General features: G+C 43.1%; 1 protein-coding gene across 1 annotated transcript in view; it reads left to right on the top strand.

The window, feature by feature from the left end:
• GRIK4 (glutamate ionotropic receptor kainate type subunit 4) overlaps window positions 1–9,336 on the top strand; it is a 297,510-nt gene extending 288,174 nt beyond the window's left edge. Inside the window, exons 19-20 of the mRNA XM_040976817.1 lie at window positions 6,869–6,987; window positions 8,946–9,336. Of these exons, the coding sequence (XP_040832751.1) occupies window positions 6,869–6,987; window positions 8,946–9,302 (476 nt within the window). The 3' untranslated portion in view covers window positions 9,303–9,336. The remainder of the gene's footprint in view (window positions 1–6,868; window positions 6,988–8,945) is intronic.
• Window positions 9,337–27,779: the final 18,443 nt, after the last annotated feature.

The following is a 27,779-nucleotide window of genomic DNA, read 5'->3' as shown; positions in this document are numbered from 1 at the left end:
TGCTCATTGTTAACACCCATAACGTTCAGCTTTATATTTCTAAGTAGAATTAGTCATGGAATTGGCTTTATCTAGAATTTGCATTTTAGCTGTGAAACTTAGTCAAGTCAGAGTCTCTGAGTATCTTTTTTTTTGTAATTGTATCACTATATTTTTTGTTTGTTTTTGTTTTGTTTTTATGATACAGTCCCATACGCTTTGTGTTTTCTCACTCCCTCCCCAAGTTCTCTCCCCCTAGCAATGATTTCCCCTCTAGTTTTACAATGGGTAATCCTTCATGAACAGTCAGAAGTCCATCATGCTGTTATTGAAGTGTTTTCCGGCATTGTGGGCATGGACAGTGTCGGTGAGTCCAGTATCCTACTGTCAGGATATTTTCAGCTCTTTCGCTGGAGTCCGTCTTTGGTCTGGATGCGTAGAGACATATTGCATTTTTTTAAATTTATTTGTTTATTTTTATTTGAAAGGCAGATTTACAGAGATAATGAATAACTGGGTTTTTACAGCTGTAAAATGGGACACTGGGTTTCCTTCATAGGTTTTTAAATGCTAAGTGAGTGAGACAGCAAGCTTTTTTAATGAGATCATTGAGCTTATGTTTGATAAATTGTGAAGTGCCTCTTTCCTAACTTATGATTTGATGAATTGCAAAAATTTATCAGATGCCTCTACCATCCCTCTTCTAGTTTGTATCCCTCTCTGCTGCTTTTCTCCCATCACACTCCCCCAGAATCTGCTGGGTCTAGTCTCTAGATGACACAACAAAGTTCAGAAGAAATATTGTGTTTATGGGTCAGTTTACATGTGGGCATATATAGGTCCTATTTAAAATAAAATACATCTGCAGTGATGGGACCAGTTGGCCTGTTTATATGGATGTACATGAATGTTGCTCTGAAACACAAAGTTCTTGAAAGCCCTTTTGGTCAAGAATCCATGCTCTGGACACATAACTTGCACACTTGCCTAGTGCCTGGCTCATAGGAGTACCTAAGGAAAGATGAATTGACTAGTATCAGGGACACTAAGCTGTTCTCCATACATCAGGATTCTCTGCACCTACTTCTGCCACTCCTGGGACCTCTGCTTCTTTGTTTCCCAGGCTGTAGCCCCTGCCCCAGTATTCAAAAGAAGCATCACTTCTATATTTCACAGTGTATTTCCACAATGCTCTCTTGAAGATATGGGAGGGGTGTAAGGGCTAAAACATTAAATGTACCTGAATCCAAGAAGTGGTCATTACCCAGTCACAACTAAAGAAAGAGTAGGTGAGTGGGTGGATATTCAAATCTCTTCACTGGTCTTCCTTTCCAGGGTGCCATTCCTCTCTGTAGTTGTAGAGACACAGGAAGCTATTCATTTGCATTGGTGCTATAATTTGTATTTGTGGGCAATCTGTGAGTGACACCCAAGTTAGTATTTTACCAACCAGGAGTTTGCAAGGAGAGTTTTATTCCGTTTCTGCTTATGCAGTCTGATTGCTGGGGCATAGCTGAGGCTCAGAAAGACTTCAAGTGTCAGGAGAAAATTCCAGTTCTAAAGCCATCTGTCTGAGTAGCTCATGTGTGGTTCCACCTGAAGACAAAAAGAAAAGAGGTGACTTGACAGCTTCCCAGTTCCTCTTGCAGATGCTGAGGCATCTGTGAATGAGGCCAGGGCCTTGTGGGCTGGAGAGGGTCCACATCAGGGGCTCCTTCTGATTAATGACTGTGTGCTGTGGAAGGCATTTGACTTCTTGGAGAATGACTGATGACAGTGTTAAATGCAACTGCCGCACTCTCTGAATGCTCCCTCCCCACTCCATCTGTTTCTCAACTCTTCACTCTGCCAGCTAATCTATTCCTGCTACCACTTTCCAATAACTTCCTCAAGGCACGAATGGTATACAAGCCTCACTCCTAGGAGGAGGAGACCACTCAGCCGGGAATCAGCACACTGCATATGCAAGATGATCACGCTGGCCTGGAGAAGTGAAACGTTAGGGGACACAGAAGCGGGGGGTGTTCTGGTACCCATGGTTTCTACCAGTGTCCTGTGAAAACTGTGGCCCCTCCAGGAAGCTTTCCTAGGTCTAATCAAAGTGATTTGAGCATAGATCTCGGGTCTATGTGGAACCATCCCTGGCTGCCCCACCCTACCCAGGCAGTGCATGCTGAGTCTACCAGGGTTAGTGTTTCACCACTCAGCACAGACAGAGCCATCTAGCTCTGTGACGAGCTGGACTTCTCAACCAGTGGCTGTCACATTGTACTATGATTTCGAACAGTCTTCCAGTTTTAATGAATTCATATCACAGTACAGACCCAAAGAATTTGGTGATGAAGGCCTCTGCATCTGGGATGTATTTATCCCCTTTCTTTTTTTCAAAACAAGATTTATTTATTTTTGTTTGAAAGACATATTTCACGGACAGAGAAGCAAAGATGTAGAGAGAAGGTCTTCCTTCCACTGGTTCACTTCCCAATTGGCTGCAATTGCCAGAGCTGAGCTGATCCAAAGCTGGAATTCAGAAGCTTCTCCCATGTGGTTGCAGGATCCCAAGGACTTGGGCCACGCTCTGCTGCTTTCTCAGGCCATAAGCAGAGAGCTGGATGGGAAGTGGAGCAGTTAGAAACAAACCAGTGTCCATATGGGATGCTGGCACACTGGGCAGAAAATTAACCTGCCGCTGGCCTCTCTTTATCCTTTTCTTTGTGCTTGTTCTTTCAGCAAATATTTACTGAACTCTAACTATGGGCATGGTACCATGATTGTGAAGTTGTGGGACTGAACTTCACACAATCCTCCTCAAGGAACTCACAGCCTAGCAAGAGTCTAAATATGTGAATTTAGGCATGTATATGTCTGCTTGAATTAATAGAGTCATACACAGTGTATTAGTGCAGCATAAAAGCAGTATAACTGAGTTGAACAAGATTGAAGAAGATGACTTTGAGAAGTGGCTTGAATTCAGTCTTAAAGAAACAGTTGAGATTAGCCAACTAAGAGTTGAGGGAGCCTAGCTCCTCTAGGTTGAGGAGCTAAGAGGATGAAGGTACACAAGTCAGGAGCAACACTTATGTGTTCTAGGGGCTATAAAGCATGCTGTGCTATGAGAGGATGGGTTCCAATCAGGGTCTGCTTCTCAGAAAAATAACTTAGGCAACCATGTACAGAGGTGAGGTGAAGGGGAGCAGCCAGTCGTTTTGGAGGGTGCCACAAAAATAAGAGTAAGAGATGGTGAACACCCCAAGTGGGGAGGTGGTGAGAGGGATAGAGAGATGGGTAAGCATTTTTAAAGCTCAGCAGGATTTGGTAACAGCCAGTGCATGCAAGTGAGGCAGAACCAAAGGCAGGGAATTGAGACAAGCCCCACTATGGGCACTGCACACTGGGAAGGTTGGGAGAGAGCAGTGAGCAATGGCTTTGCATAAAACCTAGAGGGCTACCAGGAGTTGAGCCTAGCCATTAAGATGTCCACAGTCCGCTGAAGCAGACCTTGGAGGAGAGCAGTGATAACCAAGCAATTGCGTCTCTGTCACTCATGTGGGATACCAGGATTGTGTTCCAAACTTCAGCCTGGCCCAGTTCCAGACATTGTTGGGAAGTGAAACAGTGGATGACTTTCTCCCTCTACTTCTCTCTTTCTGCCTCTAAAATAAAAAGAAAAGAAAAATTAAAGCTGAAGAAGAGGATGCCAAATTTTAAGAGAAGTCACATGAGAATAGGACTGCAAAGTTTTCTAATAGGTTAAGAAAGAAACTGTTCATTGATAGCCTTGGTGAGTGAAGTTTTAGCCATGCAAGACAAAATATCAGAGAACTGAATAGGAAGAACAAACATAAGTTCAAAGCTGAATATTTTTCTCCTTTCTCTGTAGATATGATATCCAGGACCCAAAGCCTTTTAAATCATGTTTGAGAACGGAAAAAAATTACTGACTTCAAAGTGAAAAAAAAAAAACCCTGCAAAATTAAATTAAGATGTGTTTAATTAAATATCTCCAAAATGTAACATTGTTTCACCTTCATTAATTTTTAAATTTAATATTCATAAAAAAGTTCATTGCATGGAGAAACAATTTTTGGTTAGCTTTTCTCATTCTATAAACATTTCCTTGTATGCACAATGACAGCTGAAAATTATGGCCAGTCGACTATTAACTGTTTCTTACCACTAGGTAATATCAGAAGCAGACGTTTTTAAATGCATTTGACATAAGATATGGGTACATCTCCTTCTACTTGCTTTTCTGTGAGATGGGGCCTCCAAATATAAATGTTTTAAGGTTTTTTGGGCTGTCCTAAAATAGTTCTGATGTAGACTCCTCTTCCATGGCAGGAAGGGGAGAGTTGAAGTGTTAAAGAGACAGGTTGGAGAGGATATGGGAAATGGCTTCTTTTTTTCCTTTGTGCAGAGAGAAGCATGAGTGTGCATATGTTTACGAGCCTGTGGGGAGGCTTGGAGGAAGAGAGGGTGGTGACAAGTAGGGAGGCAAGGAACACAGCAAGAACATGGGAAGCAGACTGAGCCCTGGAGCAGAGCAAGGGCCCCGCCTGCAGGAACAGCAGGGAAGACAAACTCCTTTGGGCAGCCTGGGTCCTGCTTTGTGGCTCAGGCAGAGCCATCCCCATGGGGATCTCACGCCCCTCTGGGTCTCCCCTTTCCTGAGAATGTGGCCCTCTTTGTGGTCACTTCCCTCTGAGGGTCCCCTCCATCTAGCCTTTCTCCACAGGGTCTGGCTGGGGAAATTGATTCATCCATCACACTCAGATCCACACCCTACCTCCTCATCCCACCTCCCCTAGACCTGTACAGATCCCCTTTGAACTGTTCTTTTCATCCCCCCTTCATGTAGATCCTTGTACTCCCCCAGGCAAAAGCCTTCTGCACAAATGGTTCTAGGTTGGGATAGAGTAAGCCTTCCAAAGAACCTCAAGCTCCTTTGTCCTGGAAGGTAGTGCCAAGGTTTATAACAATCCCCTGTTCTTGGTCATTCAAAGCAGGGGATGCTGCATCCACCTAGGCTCTCAGGAGGGGACCGTGTGGTCTGCAGACCTGATTTGGATGCACTCTGGATAGAAGTTCTGGAAACCGTTGCCAGAGGATTCTCAGCTAGACAGGATTGCTACTGAGCTGTATTATTTTAAAAATAGGCATCTGCATGGGGATTTCTGATAGGAAGTCCCAAGCATCTTGAAAATGACCCAGGAGAACTGTCTCCAGCTCTGCAAGGTATAGAAGAGGCTGCCCAGTCTCTGCTGGTGAAGTGTAGCTTACCTTGCAGTGTTGTGCAAAGCTGGCTGTCCCTGACACGGTCATCATTCTGCCATGTCCCATGATGACATCACTCATTGAAAAAGCATTTCAACGTACAAGCATGCCAAAAGGGGCTGGACAGAAGCCGCTGCCTTGGCATTTTTTTCCCTTTAGATTTATGATCCCAGCCCCTGTTGGCTGTAGTTTCAAGTGTTTGTGATATTCCCCTTAAAGTGGCTCATGAAGCAAGCCTTTAGTTATTCAGCTAAACCAATTCCACATTTGACACTGTAAAAATGAAATAACCATTTTGTTCTGCAAATATTTATTGAGTGTGTGCTCTGTGCCAGGTATCATGTTGGGCAATGAGAATGCAAACAGAATCTCTGAGTTTGAGCAACTTTAATGTGTACAAAAGTGCCAGTTTACGATCTAATGTTAGGCCTGGATAGAAAGGACTGTGTGAACCTTGTTGAAAACAAATGCTGGGGCTGATGCCATGACTCAACATGCTAACTCTCAAATGGCTTGTGTTCCACTGCTCCACCTCTGATCCAACTTTCTGTCTGTGGCCTGAGGAAGAAGTGGAGGATGGCCCAAAGCTTTGGGACCTTGCACCCATGTGTGAGACCCAGAGAGGCTCCTGGCATTGTTATGGCTATTTGGGTAGTAGAGAGAAAAGCTTGCTCTCCATCTCTCCTTTTTTTCTGTATATCTGCCATTTCAATAGAAATATTTTTTTTAAAAAAATATGTAACTCCATGGACCCCCAACTCCAGAGATAATAAAAAGGTCTGGATAAGGAATGAGAATCATTAATTTATTTCTTTGTTGGTTTTTTTTTGAATATTTATTCAAGAGGCAGAGAAACAGAGAGAACGCCTGTGTGCTGGTTTACTTCCAAGATATCCCGGTCTAACAAGGTAGCCAAAGGTCTCTCTTGTGAGTGGCAGGAATACAATCCCTTGAGCCATCATCACTGACTCTCAAGGTCCATCTACCTAGCAGGAAGTTGGTGTTAGGAACCAGAGCGGGGTCTATAGTGCAGGATCTGATTTGGAGTGAGAACATCCAAACTGGCATCTTGACTACCAGGCCAAATGCCTGCTCTGCCATTGCTATTTTTAAAAAGCCTTACAGTAGATCATTGTAGGAATCACTAGACTAGTGGAGAGTTTGTTTTTTTTTTTTCCCCAAACAGGTGTTTGCATAACATGTTGACACAGATAGGTAAACATACTTTTATCACTGCACTTCATATCATGCAAATACAGTTATTAGGAAGATTGACTAAAATGTTCATGGAACTGCTGGGATTTTCAGGTATCGCATCTCTCAAAGCAACACTGTATTTAACCTGAGCCCTTCTCTTCCGAGAGTCCTCCCTCCCCAGACACCCTTTGCTAGGCTTTCCCAGACTCCTTCATTTGCAACCAAATCCTCTTCTGCTAAGTTACACCAACTGTGCTGTGGGTTTTTTTTTTCTCTCCCAAATGAATGATTAAATCCCATCGAGCAATGTATCCCTAAAAGGTCTGGTTGTTTAAGTGACTTTAAGCATTTTAGAGAAAATTATCTTTTTTTTTGCTCTTTCACAGTTTTCTTTCCACTTTTTATTGCTCTCTTGCAGGCCTGGGAATGGAGAACATAGGTGGAATCTTTGTGGTTCTTATTTGTGGCTTAATCGTGGCCATATTTATGGCTATGCTTGAGTTTTTATGGACTCTCAGGCACTCAGAAGCAACAGAGGTAAGCTTCCAATGGGGTGTGACTTGCAGTGTTGGCCAGGAAATAAAGCGCACAGGATCAGGCATGTCTAAGAGTCATTACAGATGGAATGTTTGAATTGTAAGGGGAAGGCATGCACACATCCCAGGGCAGGCAAGCAGGTCCAGGTTCCCTGGGATGGGAGACCTGTTAATGCTGCGTCACTTGCAGATTCTGTAGTCACAGAAAAGATCTTCAGCTTTTCAGGATTTCAGACTTTCCTTTGCAACATCCCTGATATGATACATCTTGTGACCAGCAAAGCAATACAGAACTGCAATTTTGAGAGATCATATAGACAAGAAAAATAGGTGATCACTTTTTGGTCCCTTGGCTAAGATTAAGTGAAAAATAGGTGAAATGGAAAAGATGATCTTGGTCCTTCTGCCTTATGTTTTTGCCTTAAAAGGAAAGAGCCTTAGCAATATCCCAACTCATGGAAATCCAGAAATTATCTTCCTTCCTGGGAATTTGGAATAAATTCCCAAACTATGGTTTATAGGCTTGGTTACTACCCACTTCATGTAGATCAGGGAGTCTGGGAAGAAGAAAATGGATGGTATCACTTTCTTCTTCCATCCCACAGCACGGATAAGGTGCAGAAGCCTTTCTCAGTTCATTGCACTGTGAGGTGTTTTTCTTTGTTTGTTTTTAAGTACCTGAGCCTCCACCACTTCAGTAGCCCATATCTGGATCTCTCTAAAACCTAACTGGCCCCAGAGAAGCACCTGCTGCCAGTGTAGACAGCATCCTACAGGTCCACAGGACCTGGCCACAAATGGGAGAAACCTCAGCCCAACTGTGCCTGACCCTTTCGTCCTCTGTGCTCAGCCTCTTTCCTGCCCCTGCACAGTTATCTCAGGCTGTCCTGATCCCATAGCTCAGGTGAAGATGATGGTTTTGGCTGCAGTAGAACAGACAAAGATCCCAATAGATCTGTGAGAGGGAACAGAAGCTGAGAAAGTATCCTTTCCAGTTCACAGCAACTCCAGGGAGCTTGTGTGACATCAGAGTTGGACAGGTTTACATCCAAAATTGTGAGCTGTTTGTCAAAGAGTTTTGGACAAGAGATATGATTACTGCAAGCCTCCACTTCCACATCTGTGAAATGGGTATTATAAATATTAGTAACAGCCTGGACTAGCAGGATTCTTTGCTGAATGTTCTGAAACCAGTAGGCTCCAAGCATTTTGTAAGGTGGAGGCAGGTGCATTTAGGGACAGATCTGGACCCAGGTTTATGATCTTTACTTCACTCATTGTATAGGCACATCCATGACACTGATTGGAATATTCTGGTTTGGATCCAGAGGCTGCCCCATAAACATCACATGCTTATGATTATTGTTTTCCTAAAGTCCAAAGTTTATTCTGAATTTGGAAAAACACACAGTGGAACCCAGTGTTTAGGAGTGGGAGACTGTGGGCCTGGGTGGCTAGCATTGCTCATGTTTTCGTGATTGTTGGAGTGCGTCATGGCCAGCCATCATCACCAGCTAGTTAGAAAAAAGTAGGGTTCTTCAGCCTGGGAACAGAATGTTCAGAGAGACCTGGCAGCTTTTTCAAACACTTGAGAGGCTGACTTATGATAGGTGAGTTATCTGCCGAGTAGGCTTCAAGCTCCAAATTTAGCTGGGATCAATGTTTGGAAACTTCAAGGAGAGGAATCATTAGCCTGGAGAAGGAAGTGTACAAAAATGGAGTGGGCTCTTGCCCAAGACAGTGAGATCACTTGTCATTGAAGGTGTTTAGAGATGACACAGCCAGACAGGCGTAAGGCCATTAAATGGGACAGAGTGGAGGGGTTAGGAGGGGGAACAGGGTCATCCCAGCACGATTTGGCCAAGTGAACCTACCCCAACAGATCCCCCCATACCCCCGGGTGAAGGGGCATGCAAAGCTGGTTCTGCGACCCAGCAGTGACTTCGCTGTTTCCTGCAGGTGTCTGTCTGCCAGGAGATGGTGACAGAGCTGCGTGGCATCATCCTATGCCAGGACAGTATCCACCCCAGGCGGCGGCGCACGGGGATACCGCCACCACGGCCCCCTGCCCCGGAGGAGCACCGGCCACGGGGCACAGCAACGCTGAGCAACGGCAAGCTGTGCGGGGCGGGGGAGCCGGACCAGCTGGCACAGAGACTGGCGCAGGAGGCCGCCCTGGTGGCCCGCGGCTGTACGCACATCCGCGTGTGCCCGGAGTGCCGCCGCTTCCAGGGCCTGCGCGCGCGGCCATCGCCTGCCCGCAGTGAGGAGAGCCTAGAGTGGGATAAGACCACCAACAGCAGCGAGCCAGAGTAGGCAGCGGGTGGAGGCCCTGGAGCGCGGGCAGACGTCGCCTCGGTCCGCCCGGCGTCCGCAGTGGTAGCTGACCCTTCCCACCGGACTGTGGATCATTCAACGTTACAGGAAGATCAACAGTACCTGCGGCCCCAGGTGGGAGGAGACAGGCCAGGGACAGCTGGCCACGGGAGGCGGGCTGCATCTGCCAACTTGGAGCCCGACGATGGAGGGACACCCCTGTCCCCAACTCACGGGCTCAAGGACCCCTTTGCTCCCTGGCGTGCTTTGCCCTTGCACCGCCATGACAGAGTCTTGGGTGGGGGGGCCCTGCCTAGATCATCCGTCGAATTGATGGCATCATCAGTCGATTTTCCCCCTAGGAAGGGGCCATTGTACCCTGGGCCTAGTTCTTACAGGAGAAAAAAAAATTAAACTCAACAGGGAAGTTTCTCTTTTCTGGATTTGTATATTTTTGTTAATGTTCTTTTCTAGCCCCCTTTTCTTTCCTTTCTCCTTTGTGTCCTGTCCTGTGCATTTATTCTGTGGTTAGGGGAGGGGGAGGGAGGCTGGTTTAGGTCCTGGAAGTCTGAACAATCCCTGTTCCTTATCCCGCACCCCTTCCCCCTCTTGGAATGCTAGGGTGCAAAGTGGCCAAAGCAGCAGATTTCAGGGGCTCAGCTCCCCTGACATGGTGGCTCGCAGCAATGAAGGCTGGAAGGGCAAAGCAGTTCACAAGCTATTTACTCAGAGGGCCCTTGAAACACCTGGGATTTCAAAGGTTAATGATCTGTCTTTGCTCTCTGCCACCTGTACCTGGGTGGGTGTGGTCTGCCCTGTGATTTCTGAAGAGAGCAGAAGAATGCCATCCATGGAGTAGAGATGGTTAGCTGAAGGAGGAGGCAGGAATGGGCTGCTCCTGTGGCATGTTGCATATTTTGTCACCTACATCTCCATTCAGCCAAGCTCAGAGGCTGCCAGGAGCCAGACCCTCTCTTACCTACCCTACCCCCACGGGGTGGAGGGAAGCTCCCAGGTCAAGTGATTTCTTGCCACTAGACAGGATCCCAGGTGCAAGTGTGCAAATGTGTGTGTATGTGTGTGTGTGTGCACCAAATGAAACCACTCTTGGTAGTCCAGGTTTCACCAGGTTTCTGGGAATCAGAGGCAGTCTATTGGTCAACACCCAGACCTAAGAACCTCAGCATGAGTGCAGCCCCATTTGTGTGTCCATTGGAAAGGGCTTCAGCTTCTCTTCCGTCCACAGGCTAGGGGCTACTGATACTTTCAGCGTTGTGGGGTGACTGCTGATCTTTTGAGCAACTCACAGGGCCCAGGGACCTCTCCTGCCCTGGGAAGGATGAGGCTCTGCTGTCTGAAGTCTGCTCGACTATTCCGGTTGGGACTGTCACTCTGAGAGTTTTCCTTTTCTGATGGGAAACAAATTCTATGCAATTTCTGATTGTAAACTTAGAGAATTCAGAGGGCGAGAGAAATCAAGAGCCGCTGCCATCACCTCCACCTGCGCCGTTACCGCCAGCTACAACTGAATTGTCCTCATGTTGTTCTTGTTCAGAATGTACCGGAATAAAGACCTCTTTGGAAGATGATATGCATAATTTCATGTTTTGGTATTTTGGATAGTTTAGCATCCCTTTTGTGCCATAGCAGGCAGGTACAGCTGCCATCTCGGGGGCCCAAGAGGACTCCAGTGGTTCCTATAAAGAATGCCATTTTGTCCAAAGCTGACCTCTTTTTTCTCATCAATTTGAATGCTGTTTTTTTTTTTTCCTCCTGAAATACCAAATAACAGAAATCCATGGAAGACACTTGAGTCTTTTTTAAGAAACACGTTTCAAGCTTCATTGAGGAATGTGGATTTGGTGGGCAGGATATCACCAGATGAGCTGCCTGCAGACCCCAACATTTCACATGCTCCACCCCACATCTCCATCCCATGCTTCTCACGATGTGGTCCTTCCCATCAGATCACATTTGGCATGGGAAAGGTATTCTTTTTCTTAAAAAAGAAAAAAAAACCACCAACAAAAACCCTTGTTTTTATGAGCAGGAGATCTCGATCAATCACAAGCTTTTTTTTTTTTAACAGATTAGTGAAACAAATGTGCCCATGCATCATTTATAAACTCTGTTTCTTTCATTGTCGGAATAAAGATGAGACTGACAGCACCGGACAATTGCTCTGAGCTGCTGTGACCATCACTGCACTGAACCCAAGCTGGTGAGTGGATCTGCAACCAGCTCGTTCTAGTCCTTGGTTTGTCTCCACTTTTTATCTGTTGGCTGTTAGCTGTCCTTTCCATTCTGTATTTTCTATCAGACTGTGTATACTGTATAAAGCACTTTTTTTCTTGTCTGTTGATCTTTCTTCGACTGGAATATTTACAATAAAACAAATACAAACTTTGAAATGTTAGTGATGAGTGAAAGCTGTTTTGGTTTGGTGTGTCTCATAATCAGGTATGAAACTTCAAAAGCAAATAAAAGTATAAACCTACTTTGTGTCTCCCCCTCCACCTGCCCTGCCCCCTTCTCTGTACCTCCCGTCAAGTCTCCCACCCCTTTCGGCTCTTTGTTCAGATCTGGGGAAAGTTTAGGTGACTTCTTTCAATGTTTAGTCCTAAGAGCCTTTGAGCCACCCTCCACCCCCAAAACGGATACACATGGTAATGAAGTTCGCAATTCATAGGGTTTTGTCTTCCTAAATGTGCTTTCACAGAATAGTCATCTATTGATACCTGGAGTAACTGTAGTCAGATGTCACCCCAGATTCCACTGGGAGCTGCAAGATTACATCAATTAAAATATAATACTTTGCTTTATTTCTTTTAATTGCTTTGTAGGGCCCCAACCGTCACAAGATCTCTACCTCAGAACCCAGGTGGGGTGTAAATTGAGCATGTAGATGGACGAAAAATCTTTTGGCTTCTCCTACTCCAATGCTTGTATGAGAATATTCACCCTGGGAACTTGCCAACCTGCCCTCTTATTGGTTAGGTGAGACCGAAATATCATGATAACCAAGCCACCTGGGGCTGCTCTGTGAAAGTTTATTAGTTTTGGATTCCAAGGAGTTGAATTTTCTTTTGGAATCCAAGGGGGACTTCCCCATGGTGTAGGAATCAAATGCACAAGGCCAGAAAAAAAGGGCTGGGGCATCTCAGACACGGCAGGTTGGGGGTTTGAGCCAAGCCTGAGAGAATCATTGGTCCCCTCCCACCAATGGGGTGTTCACTGCTGTTCACAGAATAGTCTGCAAATGATAAGGGAGATTTGATTCCGAGTGGTTGTCAGCCCTCTTAGGCAATAACAAAGAAGCCTGTTTGGAGAATTCAGAGAAGGAATCCTTTCATCAAGATCTTGCTTAAAGCTAGTGCTTCCTATGGGGCCTTCTCAAAGCAAGAAATTAAATCTTCAGTTGTCTTCAGCTTTGAATAGTTCCCATGCCTCTCTGTGAGGGGTGACTTTCTCCCCACAGAAGAGTTCTCACCATGGCCCAACAGAGAGTACACTTAGGGGCTCCAACGTGGCCATCTTCCATTGTCACCCAAAAATTGGTGACAACATACTTTTTCCATGAGAGAGAAAAATTATAACTGAGTTTAGCTTTCAGAGGGGAATAACCTCTGCAAATTCTAGAATGAAAGTGGCCAACAGCCTTGCAATGTAGAGAAATAGGGCAAGGGAAGCTCTGTCACTGCTATGAGAATCCTACCATTCACATTTTGCTCATTTCACACTGATTTTTGAAATCTAAAATGGAAAGGAAAAACAGAACCATTCAGCCAACAGCAGATAAAGTTCTGATATCCAGAGAGAAAAACATGTAGGGTCAGGAGTTGTGACACAGCAGTTAAGTCACTGCTTGGGATCCTGTTTAATATGTGCTCCATGTCAGAGTGTCAGGGGTTGAGTCCCACTTCTGCTTTAAACTCAACTTCCTGCAAATGCATATCCTTGAGGAAGTTAGAAGTACTTTGTTTCCATGGAAGACCCAGATGGAATTCCAGGATCTTGCTTTCAGTCTCTCCCAACCCTGGCATATGAGCATTTGGGTAGTTAAGCCAACGAATAGAAGATTGTCTCTCTGCCTTTCTAATACATAAATACATACGTGTGTAAGTAAGTAAAAACTCTAAAAACATAAGTCTATTAAAGAAACAAAATGGAAAATTATCTCGCTGACCAGAAATGGCAGAAGAATTGATGTTCCAAAAAGGAACCAAAAGACAGGGGTGCATCAAACATGACCAAGTTATCACAGAGGAGGTGTGCGAACATCCCACTAACTAGGATTTACTGTAGCATGTCAGGGCATTAGTGCTTTATGGCTGATGCATTGACTGGTGACTTGGTCTTGTTTATGCATTACACTGCATGCAGTCTGTATCACAGAGGGTAGAGGTGAGACGCACAAATGCAAAGATTCTCTTGGTAGAAAATTAACTAAAGAGCACTATTTCGTGTGCCCCCAGTAATATTGTCTCTTGGATATGCCAACGAAAGGAGCCTTTATCCTGATAACACTTTTTCAAGACTGGCAAGTTAGTTCCTTGGCTCCTCACATCATTGTAGATTCTATGGGAAATGAAGAGTTGGTAAAAGCAGCCATCTGTACTCTACCTGGGAAGAAGAAACTTCCTGTGAGGAACAGTGAAAGGAAAACAGAAAATGCAAAGTGCTGACACCTGTCATGGGAATATAAGTTCTGTTTAAATTTAGAGGGCCTCAGGTTTTAGGTATGTAGGATAACAGGGGAAGGCTTAGTTGAGGAAACAGGAATGTGTGTGTCTTTGGGTAGCTAAAGGCTTTTGATTGCCCAGTAAAACAGGATTTTGCTTCATCTTCCCTTGAAGTGTAATATGACTAATTCATGTTGAAGTGATGAATTTGGTACTTCTGTGATACAAGACAGTTTGTTGTTGCTAGTTTTTTTTTTTAATTTCACCCACATCATTCCTTTCTGAAGAATTCTGATTCTTATATGATGCATATTCCAGTTTGCTGCCAACACTATTTTGAGATTCTCACCACTTTTTCCTTCCTGATTTTCTTTAAGTTGTATTGGTAGAACTCACTGCAAACAGCCTAGCCCCACAAAATATAGAGAGGCTAACTGAAAGTGGCAATGAAACCAGAGTGGCTAACAAGTTCTTTTTAGAAAAGGATTGAACAGTCTTAAAATTGGGATGAAAAAGTGTGAATATAGCAATGAAGCCAAAGAGGCAGTGTGATAAGTTGATGCAGAACAAAATCTTCAAAATAAAGGGAAGGTAACACTCAGGAAGGAGGGCAATGTGTGAGCTGCAAACCAGGTGGTCTGGGAACATCTTTTCTGTGACCTGGAGGCACACAGAATGGGGATATGGGTGCAGTTTTCCACAAAAGAGATTTCCTATAATCTAGTGATTCCCTATTTTCTGCCCCTTTTAGGGCCTTTCAGAAGTGTCATGGCACCAGGTGCGTGATGGGAGCTGGAGTGTTAGCCTTGATCCATTTATTAAAATGATATGGTAGGCTATAGGTGTGATGGCAATGGAATCAGCAACCAGGTCGGATATCTGGGGCTGAGGCTAGTCCTGTGTGGGGCCCTGGCTGCCATGATGAGTTCATAGAGGAGTTTTAGAGACAGTCCTGGGGGAGGCTGTGCTCACAAGTTCTCTCCTGCTCTGTCTCTGATCCCTGGTGATCTCCTTGTCCACACACAACATGTGTCTGAGTGTGGGGAGGGAAGTATGGTGTGTGTATCTAACAATTTCCTGTCAGTGCCCTTTCTGCCCATTTCAAAAGGCAGAAGACACTCTTCATGATCGCTTTAGCCTTTATCTGTGCTTCTCAGTGACATTGCTGGGTTTATTCTTTTGGATTTTAGTGGCTTAGTTCTCACTGGATGATCTTTAATATAATTTATTTCTAAGGCCAATGTGTATGTAGATGCACGAAGCAGGAGGTGTTTCTCCAGTTCCCAGGTGGCTGATAAATGCCCGAGTTGACTTCTAAGGACTGTTCTTCCACACCTCTTCAGCTGCAAATCAAATGTCCTCCCACCCCACCAGCATTTGTAAGTGATCAAAGCGAGCATTACACTGCTGGGGTGACTGAGCACAGCAAGTAGGAAGAAGAGCTACACTGGCTGGCTTGCATTTACACCCCCCTGTACTCACTAATGGCCTTGTCTGTTTTAGGCAGAAAATAATTTCAAAAGGGTCGGAAAGTGAAATTGTTAAAATCTGAGCAGTTAGATTGAACAGTGAAGTGCAGAATTCAGAAATAGTATGTTTATCCAGCTAGCTTGCCTTCTGTTTCAAATGAGTTGCTGACACGGCAGTTGTTTTCAGAGGATTTAAAGCTGATCGGGCTGCCATGATCTGTCACCTTTCCCCTGACTCTCATCTCCCTTCCACACCACACTGCAGGTGAGCCATCCCACCTAACCGCTCTGCATTTGTTCTGGAGATGCCATACATTTCTTCCGTGTCTTGCTAGGGCAGTTCCCACCTGCTGGAATGTTCCACCCATCCATCTCTACGTGGCCAAGGGTTCCCTCTATTTCAGATGCAGCTGCCATCTCCCTTGTGAAGTCTTCCTGAAGCCTTGGGCGCAAGGGAAGACAAATCACCCTCCTTTCCCCGCATATTCTCGAACTTTCATTATGCCTGTTATCACCTCCTACATTATATCGTATATGAGACATTGACCGCCCCCGCCTTACTTCCACCTATCAGAGAAAGGCCTGTAGAGTACAGAAAAAATACCTTTATATTTGCCTTTTATTCTTTCATGCTGTATAGGATTCCTGGCATATTGTTTGTCCCCAGCGAATGAATGTACGAATGAATGAGGCAAATTCAACTGTGAGCAGATGTACATAAAAAGGCTTCAGGGCTGAAACAGAGTGGTAGGGCTATGCTAATACACTCTTGCTTTAAATCAACCATGCAAAGAACAGCTTAATAATTTATACCAGGCAACAATATGACTTCATTTATTTTCCTGGGCATGAGCCTAGTGGAGAGAGAAAGTTGCTATCTGCAGGCTGAGAGAAGAGTTGGTTTCAATCAGTGGATACAAGGGATGTTTGCTTCCAGCTGTCACCATGCCCCATACACCAGTTAGAAAAACTCAGCCTTGACTCCCAAGCCAGCTTGGGAAAAATCAATCAATCTTCTCCTCCTTTCCTCATGATCTCCAATGAGTAAATTCTGCTCCAAAATAAAATGAGCAGAAACTTGGTCCATGGCCTCTCCATTTCAATGCCCATCCAACAAGGTGACACTTGTTCAAAAGTACAAGTCTTCTTTACCAAAATAATCCAAATCAACTTCAGTTTTTTTTTTTATTGCCAAAGAAAGAACTAGGCAAATTTCTCCTTGGTGGTTTGCTTTTAAAATGTGAAAACATCATCCTGGTTTGAAGGCCAACAAATTATAGCTTTGGCATTTAGAGCGATTACCGTGCTGGGAAGCCTGGCCAGTTTTGACAGGTTTAGACAAATGCTGCTATTTCCTTAAGTGTTAGGATTTAGATGAAAGTAAAAGTAGAGGTGCTGAGGAAGGGGCCAGCATTTCTTCACCATCTATATACCAGACACATTTGGTTATTTAATCCTTAGGATAGCCCCATGGGCTAAGTCTTGCCATTTTCAGGGGAGGAAAAAAAAGGCTGCTTGGAAATGAAGGAACAAGCCCATAATTGCACAGCTAGCTAGTGTACAGCAAAGCTCCCAGGTGCAAGGAAGACATTTGAACCCAGCTCTTTCTGCCTCCGTTGCCAGGGTAGCTTCCATTGCATTCTATTACCTGATCTTATCTAGAGGACCTAGTCTGAAAGGAGCAAAGTCCAGGAAAATTCCCACCTGTGTTGGTCATTAACTAGGACTCATGCTTTTTGATGTTGGAGAAGAAAATCACTTTGAATCTCAGACTGTGTTCACCCTTTTTATTTTCATTTGTGTTTTAAACAACTGGTTTCCATAAAATCTCAGGTACTTTCAGAGATGCTAAATGTATTGCTTGAGAGATGGCATTTTACTAGAAGAGATGCTTTAGTAGGCATTTATGGTGGATAACAAGGGTATTTCAAAGTTTATGGAAAATGAAATTATAAGATGATTATTCGGGTGAAAAATAATTTGAAACCTATGTATGTGTGTGTATTTTATTTTATTTTATTTTTTGCTGTTTGCTTTGAATCCTTGCTTGTGATTTAGTATACTTTGGCCAACTGGAATGATCAGTATTTGATGTAAGTGCTGTTCTGATTTCCCTTCTAGAGAAAGTCCTGCTCAATGACCAGAGAAAATAATCTAAGTGAGGAAAATTATATATGAGGCCTGTAGATCTATAGGTCTAGAAGTTTGCCAGTTATACTTGAAAGGATCCTCCAGCCATCAGTTGCTGCATTTGAGTTCATTCCACTACTTTAAGTAGCAAACTCAAGCCATGATAGGGGGAAAAAAGTAACTCTGTGCATTCCAATCAATAAACCTTTATTAAATGCCATGTTGATGCTGGTGGGGACAGAAAGGATATTTGTGTGTACTGCCCAGGGGTGTGAAGATGGATTAAGTCATGTGGAAAAGACAGAGGTTTTGGTCTATGTGGCCCCTAGAACGAATAGTGCAATTTCTGAGATACAGAATACAGATCAATACAAGAAAGGATATTTAAACAAAGCAATGAGTTCCCTATCACTGGAAGCCATTGAGTTAATATTGCCAGAGACAGTTTAAATGAAGGATAGTAGAGAGGATGCTTATATTTTGTGGGAAATTCTACCAGCTGACCTACAATGACAATTTCTATATAAGACTATTATATTAATAGCAGCTATCCTTTATATAGTACTTAGTAAGTACCAGATAATGTGCGTTATGTCTTATGTATGATATTTTTATGTTTCCAGTAGGTAGATATTATTTTCTTTATGTTACAGGAAAGGAAATTATTTCACTTGGTCACCATCCATCTAGAAGTCAGTGGTGCCACCAGAATATGAATACACCCACCTGATTCCAAAGTCCTTACTGTTTTAAGGAGAAATATTTGGGTATGGGGTCTGCCTTCTGAGTGTCATTTAAAAGAGGAGGCAAAGATTCATGTGTGTACAGAATGTAGTGCACAGGGAAATAACATGTACCACAAAGGTGTTTTTGTCTTTTTGAAGAAATATAAAATACATAATTATACAATAGCAGAAAATATTTAATAAAGATGTGACTGCAAAAGGTCTAATAAAAAATCAGGTACTTTATCAATATACTTCTTACCCAACAAGTATTTATTACACAGTCAAAAGATGTTCCTTGGGGCCAGCATTATGGCAGGAGGGTTAAGCCACTTTGTACAAGGCTGGCAACCTATTCAGGTCCCAGCTGCTTGGTTTCCAGTCTGACTTCCTACGTTATGTGCCTGGGAAGACAATGAAAGATGCCCTGGATGTTTGGGCTCCTACCACCCATGTGGGAGACCAGGATGGAGTTCCTGACTCCTGCCTCTCACCTGGCCTAGCCTTGCTGTGATGGGCATCTGGAGAGTGAACCAGAGATGGAAGCAGGTTCTCTCACCCACCCGACCCTGTCTCTCTGACACTCTGCCTTTCAAATGATCTTTTTTCTTTAAGATGTTTTTCAGCATCCACTATGTACACACTTCTGGTGCAGACACTGATATAGACACAGAAAACAAGAAACTTACAAGTGAAGGAGCTCACGTATCAGCTTACTCACTTAGTCCTGAATCTTCAGTGGGTTTTGTGACCTTTATGTTATTGAATTGACACTTAACTCTGATTTTTAAATTAGTAAGGTAATACAGATACATTTATATACCTTATACAGGATTAATGAAATTTAAAAAGTAGAAGGAAAAAACCCCTCAAATGTCAGTAAGAACATACACCGTTAAAATTTTGTCCTCTAGTCATTTCTGCCTGTGTTTGGGTCATTGTGCCTTTGGGATATGCATCTGCATTGTTCTGTAACTTTCCACGCACACCAAGCCTACCCAGTGGATTGTGAACTCCAGGAAGGCAGAAGTGAGGTAGTCTTTCTTAGGAGCCCTTGGATTCTATACTGCTTGAGTATTGCTGTAACTGTAGCAGGTGCTGGCAATAGTGATTTATTGGCCAAGGAATGAGTGAACACAAAACATACAGAGCAAAGTTTTTGCTCTTCAGGTATTACAATCTCTTGAAAGCCAAATGCAAGGCAATGTGTGATTGAACACTACATGAATAATTGTAGCACAGTTCTGAAAAAGAAGTGATTTATCATGAAGAAAAATGGCTTGTGGCATGCCTGAAGGACATTCCTGAGAAGTCTGAGATTATCTTGTTTTGCTGCCATTCAGAGTATAAACCCTCAATAGAAACAGATCTGTCTGTCTTAAACTAGTTCCCATTCTCTCCCTCTCTCTCTTTCTCTCTCCCTTTAAGTTTAGATATACAGAGAGGAGGAGAGACAGACAGAAAGATCTTCTATCTGATGATTCACTCCCCAAGTGGCCACAATGTCCGGAGCTGCGCCAATCCAAAGCCAGGAGCCCAGAGCTGCTTCCGGGTCTGCTGCATGGGTACAGAGTCCCAAGGCTTTGTGCCATCCTTGACTGCTTTCCCAGGCCAAAAACAGGGAGCTGGATGGGAAGCAGGGCTGCCGGGATTAGACCTGGCACTCGTATGGGATCCTGGCACATTTTAGGCGAGGACTTCAGTTGCTAGGCTATCGTGCTGGGCCCCAGTCCCCATTCTTCCACCTGGAGCTGAGGAGTCTCTCCACGGCCATCTCAGAGGACCCACTATATGCTGCACACGCATAGGAAACCAGAGCTACTCTCTTTGCAAGGGGGGAATGCCCAGATAATGTTTCCTCCCAGCTATGGGGCAAGGAGGGAATTCTAGAATACATAGCCACACTGTGGATATCTTTCTCCAGCAGTAAGTTTGTTACTAGGAAAGGGTTTTTAAACTTTTTCTACAAGTGCCCCGTCTCTCCTCCCCGCAACAGCCAAGCTAAGTCTGCTCAGGTAGAAGTCTGAAACAGTACTCTCTATTGCATGGTTATCTGATCATTGCAGTCTCTGGACCTTCATTATGCAACCGTTGACACGTATTGGATCGGGGTAACTTGCCTGGGTTTTGATGGGCAGCATGTGAGGGGTACACCAGGGACCTGGGGCCTTCTCAGATGGCCTGAATTCAATTAACAGTTCACTGCTAATCAATAGCGGCAGAGCAAGCAGGTAGATGCAAGCAGGGCTGGATTTGAAGGATTTTCAAGTAATCATAGTGGCAGATTGCCCTGGGCGTAAAGTAATGGGTAACATGCAAGCTTCATTTGGCATGGTCTGGTCAAGGCAGCGGCGCATCGACTGATGAGATATCTGCCCGTTTAACCGTTCTTTTAATTCCAGATGAGATGAAAATTCCCTTCTTGGTCGTCATTTAAGACTCTAATATTATTTCTCATTATTAAACCATGAAGTTGGCCAAAATATTTAAATTAGGCAAAATGAAGAGATTTGTGAGCAAATTGAAGTCTAGGTGAAAAAAAAGGGAAGCCTAATCTCCAAAGATTAAGCAGCACATGCTAAGTGAATTATACTAAAAAGAGTAAATTTCAGAATAAACAGGAGGAACTGTTCTGTCTTATTTTTTTCCTGAAGAACTGGTGCTTTAAAAATTGGAGTTTTTAGATGATCATTTCATGCTTGGAAATGCTCATGTGATTTGAGAAATGTTGGAATAGAACTTAAGTGGTATTTTAGTCTCCGTGTGGAACTAGAGAATATGTCAGCTGGATTGCTCTAAGAAGCTGACAGTTTCCTATAGAGAAAGAACCCTGTGGTGAAAGTGGCATACATTATTTGAGATTGCCCTTGTCCTAGGGCAGAACCCTGCTAGGTGGCTAGCGTGTGGATTAAAGATTTAACTTGTTTGATCGTCAGTCTCTCCATTAAGACAGCCATGGATGTTGGATGAGGGCAGGATGTTTCCAACTAGCTAAGTGTCCACAGGTAAAACACAGGACCAGAACCCTGTTTGAATTCCTTATTAGGGCCTTTCTTCTTTCCAGATGAGGATGCTGTTGCAAGAGAAAACCTGAAAATGATCATTAGAGGGTCATAGGCAGTCACCCAAGCCATCTCCTTTGGAAGCATCTTAAATGAAGGCCAAACAGCAAATAATACTCATGATTCTATCTATAGGTCCCAAGACTCTTACAGGTGTGAGAAGAGGCAGTTACTGTAAGGGCAAGTAGAAACAAGGATTTTTCCTTGAGGTTGTCCAAGAAAATCTGCATTTCAAGCTCTAAAGGTAAACGGTATGAGCTTGAGGTCAGTTTTAATTACTCAGTTTCCACCATTTCTAGCTGCTGCATCTCTCACAGGCACCTGCTGTGATACTTGAGCTTGGTATCAATAGAAGGATTTCTTTGGGTTAAGGAGGTGTAAGAGGGAGCTAATCATTATAAGTCAGTATTCCCAACCATAAAGACAAGGTCCGAATGTGACAAGGGAGAGATTAAATTTGATGAAAGATTTCACAGACCTGGTTGCAGGAGACCTGCCCCAAGGATCCTGGGGGCTGGAAGTTGTGGAGACACTGGGTAGTGTAGGAAAGCTTCTCTCAGAGACACAGGGGTGAGAAAGAAGGGAAATCACAATTCTTTCACGTCTGTTATCTTTCAGATGCTTCTGTGCAAGTAATCTTATTAAGTTCTCCCCGTTAACTAAAATGGTCTTGGTACCCTTGTTTTAGATATTGAAGTTCAGGGAGTTAAGTCATTTGCCTAAGTTCACAAACATCTCACAGCATGGATCTGAACTCAAGTTTGCCAGGCTTCAAAGAACCTATTCTTTCCCTGACATCTTGCCGACTTCCTGGAAATGAAGAAATAAAAGGCTTGTTCCGTAATGGGATCAATCAAGACATGCCCTGCCATAGTAGCCTTTGTGCGAAATTAAGTTTTGGAATCACACTATCTCTTATAAAATCTCCCAAGACCAGAATAGAGAAAGAACCCCTTTATGAGAATAGGAAATTGCATTTGATAGCCAGACTCTTGTCTCCTCAACACTCGTCTTTCCCTCTTGGAGTCTTGCCAGGATATCACTGTTGCCACCATCCTTGTTTCTGGGGCCACTTTTGTGGCTTTTAAAATTGGACTTAAGTGGATGCAATTCTTTTCCCAATTCACTTTAGCAAAGCTGAAATGGTAAAACGGGACTTAACTAAACAGCCCAGAGAAAACAAATGATTAATCAGGCAAGGAGTTTGACTACTATTCAGAGCATGGTCCCGCCCCACAGCGTCTTGTTAGTGTTAGGAGACAGCCTCCCTGTCTCTGTAGTAGAGGCCTAATCCTCCACCCCATCCCACCCAAGCAACTGGGAACATATGAAATCATGTCTGATGTTCCTGAAAGTTCAGGTCAATGGCTAAAACCAAACTTCATGGTTCTTCTTCTGTTTTTAAATTACTTTTTAATTTGAAAGGTAGAGTCAGGCTGAAACAGAGACAGAAAGAGATTGCCCATCTACTGATTGTCCTACAAAGGCCAGGACTGGGACAGCCAAGAGCAAGGAGCTCAAACCAGGTCCACCATGTGGCTAGCAGAGACAGAAACGATGAACCTGCTATTTCCCAGGGTGCATGTTAGCAGGGAGCTAGACTTGAGAACTGAGCTAGGACTCAAACCCAGGCACGCTCATAAATAAGGCAGGCATCCCAAGCACTTTGTTGAATCCCCATCCTCAGCCTTTATATTTCTAAGCAGCTGCTCTCCCCATGCAGATGAGCATTTAATTAATTTTGGGCAGTAGCACCAAATTCATAACCCAACTAGAATAGAAAAAGATAAGTCACATAATAAAAGAGGAACAGCTCTTTAGCAACTCATTTTTATTTTGAATATAAGTGCTCTAAGCACTGGGAGTTATTGATCTTCTTTCCCATAGTCATTGGAACCATGCAGGATAAATTTCTTTCCATACTTTACCTGGAAAAATGCTTTCTTTTCACAGAACTGCCTAATTGTCTTTTTCAAATACTTAAATTTTCAAAATAACAAATAGTATTTCTCAGCCATCAGGAAGGCAAAATAAATAAATAAAAATCTGAGAGCGTAAGAGCTAGTTAAGATGTAAGATGTTTAGTGCATGCAGGAGGATGGCTGGGTAATGTCCAGGAAAGCTAAAAGTGAGGCCTTCCCTATGAATCACCAATCCCATTTTTTGTCATACACTCTGCAAAAATTTCTGTAAATGCTTACGGGTGAATATGAACCAGAATATTCACTGCAGCAGTTTGTAGCAGCACAACAATCAGACAAAGATAAAAACCACATAAATATACCTTGGAAAATAATTTAGGGAAACACAAATCCAGGAGTGGATTTTTTTAAAGAAAAAAAAGGAACTATGATTTGTAATGCAACAGTTCACAGTAGGAACGAAGACATAACTAACTCTACACGTTTTGGGTGGGTAATATCAATATAGCTAAAAGTTATAAAAAATGAGTGTTCATATGAATTATGCTGTCTTTCAAGTGTTCTCAGTTCTGTGGACAAGGACTCATGGATTTTATGAGGTTGAGCTTTGGTCTTATGCCAGCAAAGCATTTCCTTAAGGGTCTCACCGTTCTGGTGCCTCTGAAATAGGTGGAGTAGCCACCATTAGATTAGCATTAACGTAGATGGGGTGGTGTGCTCGTCAACTGAAACAGGTGTGAGTAGAAAAACAAAATGAAAAAGCAACTCCCAATCACAAATGCGTAAAAGGAGCTGTCACCTCACAAAAGGAATGCAGGTAAGTGGTTTTTAATGAGTGTGTTATTTAATGGAAGTCTGGACTAAAGTATTCAAGAACTTACTGTTGTCACTAACAGAGCCACAGGATTGAGAAGTGCTTTTGCTTTTTTTTTTCCACTATAAAAGTATTAAATCTACTCAAAAGATCAACAGACTCTTTTTTTAAAAAAAATATCAAATTATTTCTAGTCCTATGTGGCATTTGGAAGGAAATGATACGAAACAGAAAGTGAAAGCAAGAAATCAAGGGGGGGGGGGTGGTGGGCTGAAATCCATCTTAATTTAATCAAAGAAACCCAGAGGTGGCGTGGTGCAGTGGAAAGTCAGAACTGAGTCAAGTGCTGGCTGGAAGCAGAACACAGGAGCTTGTAGTGCCTTGAGCAATTCATTTAACGGTTCTAGCCTCTATTTATTTGTTGTATTTTTGTGAAGCAGGACCTCTCACTGTGTGGCTGAGAGGTTATCTCTGCAACATTCAGGTTTGCTAAATAAGAAGGGCCAGAAAAGTGGTAGAGATGATGTTGATCACAATACTAGCCATTCTCATCCAGCTGTTACTGCTCTTTACTCTCAGCCATACCTTCCTTTAATTTTTTTTTTCTGGTGCTGCTGGAAAAGAAAGAGAAACCTTGGCAAGCTTATCACAAGTGGCACCTGCAAAGCATTCAATAACAAAACAAAGTTGGGCACGCTTACTGACCAGTCTGTCTCTTTAACATGGTGCTTTCTGGTCTCCATCAACTTTATTGCATGCACATTACTGATCAGCAAGAGAAGCTGTTCTGTGGACTCTGTTATACTGGACCCCTGCAGCATTCTCCTTCTAGAATCACACTCCAAGAAAATGCTATTTTCCAAGATGGAGCCACGGCAGCTGGCTCTGCTGTGCAGCAGGTTTTTGAGCCTGAGTCTGACAGCATCGAATGATGCCTACCACTGGACCTCTAGGGAAAATTCTTTCTGATCCTGGTACCAAAAAAAAAAAAAAAAACCAGCTAGAAGTCCCTTGAGCAATTGGTTTGATCCTGCAGATTATGTGAACTGATGATGATGATAAGGTCTCTTTCCTTTTCTGAATCAATATCTGGAGAGTTACAGTTGAGGCCCATTTGCAAATTAGGCATGTCATCTTTACATAGAATTTTTAACTTTCACTCTGGAGTTGTCTTTGTTCCTGCCCTTGATTTTTTTTTACTTCTCCTTTCACCCCATTTTTAGACATACACACACATGATGACATACACACATTTTTGTGAAAAATTGAAATCAAAGATAAGTTTATTTTGGTGCAAATTTTTTTAAATAAATGCATGATTTTCTTAGAATATGCAATTTCCATGAACTTTTGGATGACACCTTCCTCCATCTATAGTATATCCCCCATAAATGGCATGCCATCACCTATGCAACTTAGCACTCTGTCTAATCTATTAACAAAATTATGCATAAGGCTATCACTCTGGGTGCTCTGAGGAATAGATGAACACAGAATAGACCCATGTAAAGTTGAGTTTTTCCTGCAGAACCATTCATACACACATCTTTAAATGAAGCTCTTAAAAATGTAATTAAATTGTTAACTCCCATCTAGATCCAAAATCAGTGTTTTTCCTAACACGTCATCTACAATATTGCTGCACCTGAAGAATTGAGTTATTAAAGTGCTGCTTGAGACACACTGGAAAATAGCATGCTGAAAGGAAAACAGCTCAGGAGAGCAATTTTATGTTCCATTTTCCTGGTGGGATACTTTCTGGGATGGGGTGGGACTGTTAATGAGTAAGCAAAAATCTATTCTGTATGCTGAAGGTAAGACAAAGCAGCTCTGATCTAAGGTCCTAGGCAGTAGCACTCAGCAGATAATTCAAGGGCCAGAGAGCCAAGGACTCACTTTTTTAATCACTGTCATCTTTATGCATGAAGGACCATCATTACACTTTTTATTTTTCTTTGACTCTCAGGAATGCTTGCTTTCTTTGTGACAAAGAAAGTATATATTCTAAGCTTTACATGGGTTCAAAAGCATCTTGCAACTCATTTGAGCTATGTATCCCATCCCTGTCTGAAATGAATGCACACACTTCAGCATTGTGAACCAAGTGAGGAGTAAGGTTTCAGCCCTGAGGCCCTTGGTATGAAGGGATTGGTGCTGGAATCTCCAAGGCATGCCCAAATCCTCAAATCCCTTACATAAAATGGTGCAGTATTTGTGCACATAACCTACACATATCCTCAGATATTATGTAAACCATTTCTTATCCTGTCTAATACAATGTAAACAACATTTAAATAGCTATTATTCTTCATTGCTTAGGGTAGCCATGACAACAAAAAGACATCTGTACGTGTTCAACAAAGTCACAATTTTTGAAAAGTATTCATCCATTTGTAGTTTGGTGAGATGGAAGGGCACGGGAGCGTGTGGATAGGAAAGGCCTCCTATATTTCCTTCTTTTAAGAAAGCCACAGCACACTCCCTTCCAAATGGATTATTTGGCTTCACAATGTTTTCCATAATTGTGTCTGAGTTTGCTTTATTTTTCAACTCTTCTTGGCCCAAGTCATGGACAGCTGCTGTGGACTTGCATGTGATTTCTGTGAGGTAAGAGCTGGTCCTTTAGCCTAAAGGAAAGGTGGGGAAAGGTCCCTGCTTTCCCACCCTTGCTTTCCTCAAACTGTTGACTTGTCTCACTTCATTAATTGCACACTTCATGAGGGAAAAGGGAGCATTGTAGCTTGTGAAGGAGAGATGGATAAATTTCCCAGGAACTGAGAGGAACAGGACTAATTGCCAGGAGATGAAACATAGAATCCCCCATTATCCCTTGACAAAAATCCCCTTCTTCCTTTCAGGATGACCATAGGATGACATGATCTCTGTAAGCCATTTAGCACAGTGATGTGAGTACATTAAGTACCAAAAGACGTCACCATCATTATTTAGAGGATCGAAATAAATTTAAGGATGGTTGGTTCACAAACTTTTTATTAGAAATATCTTTTTTAAGAAAATATTTATTTGAAAGGCAGAGTTGAGGGACAGAGAGAGAGAGGCAAAGAGAGAGAGGGAGGTTTTTCTTGCACTGGTTCACTCCCCAGATTGTCATAATGGTTAGGGCTGGGCTAATCCAAACTCAAAATTTGCAACATGGGGTGGTGCTGTGGCATAATGGGTGAAGCTGCTGCCTAGCACTGGCATCTCATATGGCTGCTAGGTGGAGTCATTCAAATCTCAGCTGCTCCACTTCCAATCCAGCTCCTTGCTAATGTGTGAAGATAACTTACACGCATACATTTATTTATTGGAAAGCATTACAGAGAGAGAAAGGGACACACAGAAAGAAAGAAAGAAAGAAAGAAAGAAAGAAAGAAAGAAAGAAAGAAAGAAAGAGAGAGAGAAAGAAAGAAAGAAAGAGAGAGAAAGAGAGAAAGAAAGAAAGAGAGAAAAAGAAAGAGAGAGAGAGAGAAAGAAAGAAAGAAAGAAAGAAAGAAAGAAAGAAAGAAAGAAAGACAAAGAAAGAAAGAAAAGAAGGAAAGAGGGAGGGAAGGAGGGAGGGAGGGAAGGAAGGAGGAAAGAAATAGAGACAGAAGCAGACAGAGAGATCTTCCATTCACTGACTCACTCCCCAGATGGCTGCAGCAGCTGGAGCTGGGCCAGGCTAAAGCCA

Source organism: Ochotona curzoniae, unplaced genomic scaffold (assembly GCF_017591425.1).
Source record: "Ochotona curzoniae isolate NIBS_2020 unplaced genomic scaffold, NIBS_Ocur_1.0 contig_2723, whole genome shotgun sequence".
Classification (NCBI taxonomy): Eukaryota; Metazoa; Chordata; class Mammalia; order Lagomorpha; family Ochotonidae; genus Ochotona; species Ochotona curzoniae.
Note: the sequence above shows the minus strand (reverse complement) of the source record. Positions and strands in the feature narration are given on the sequence as shown.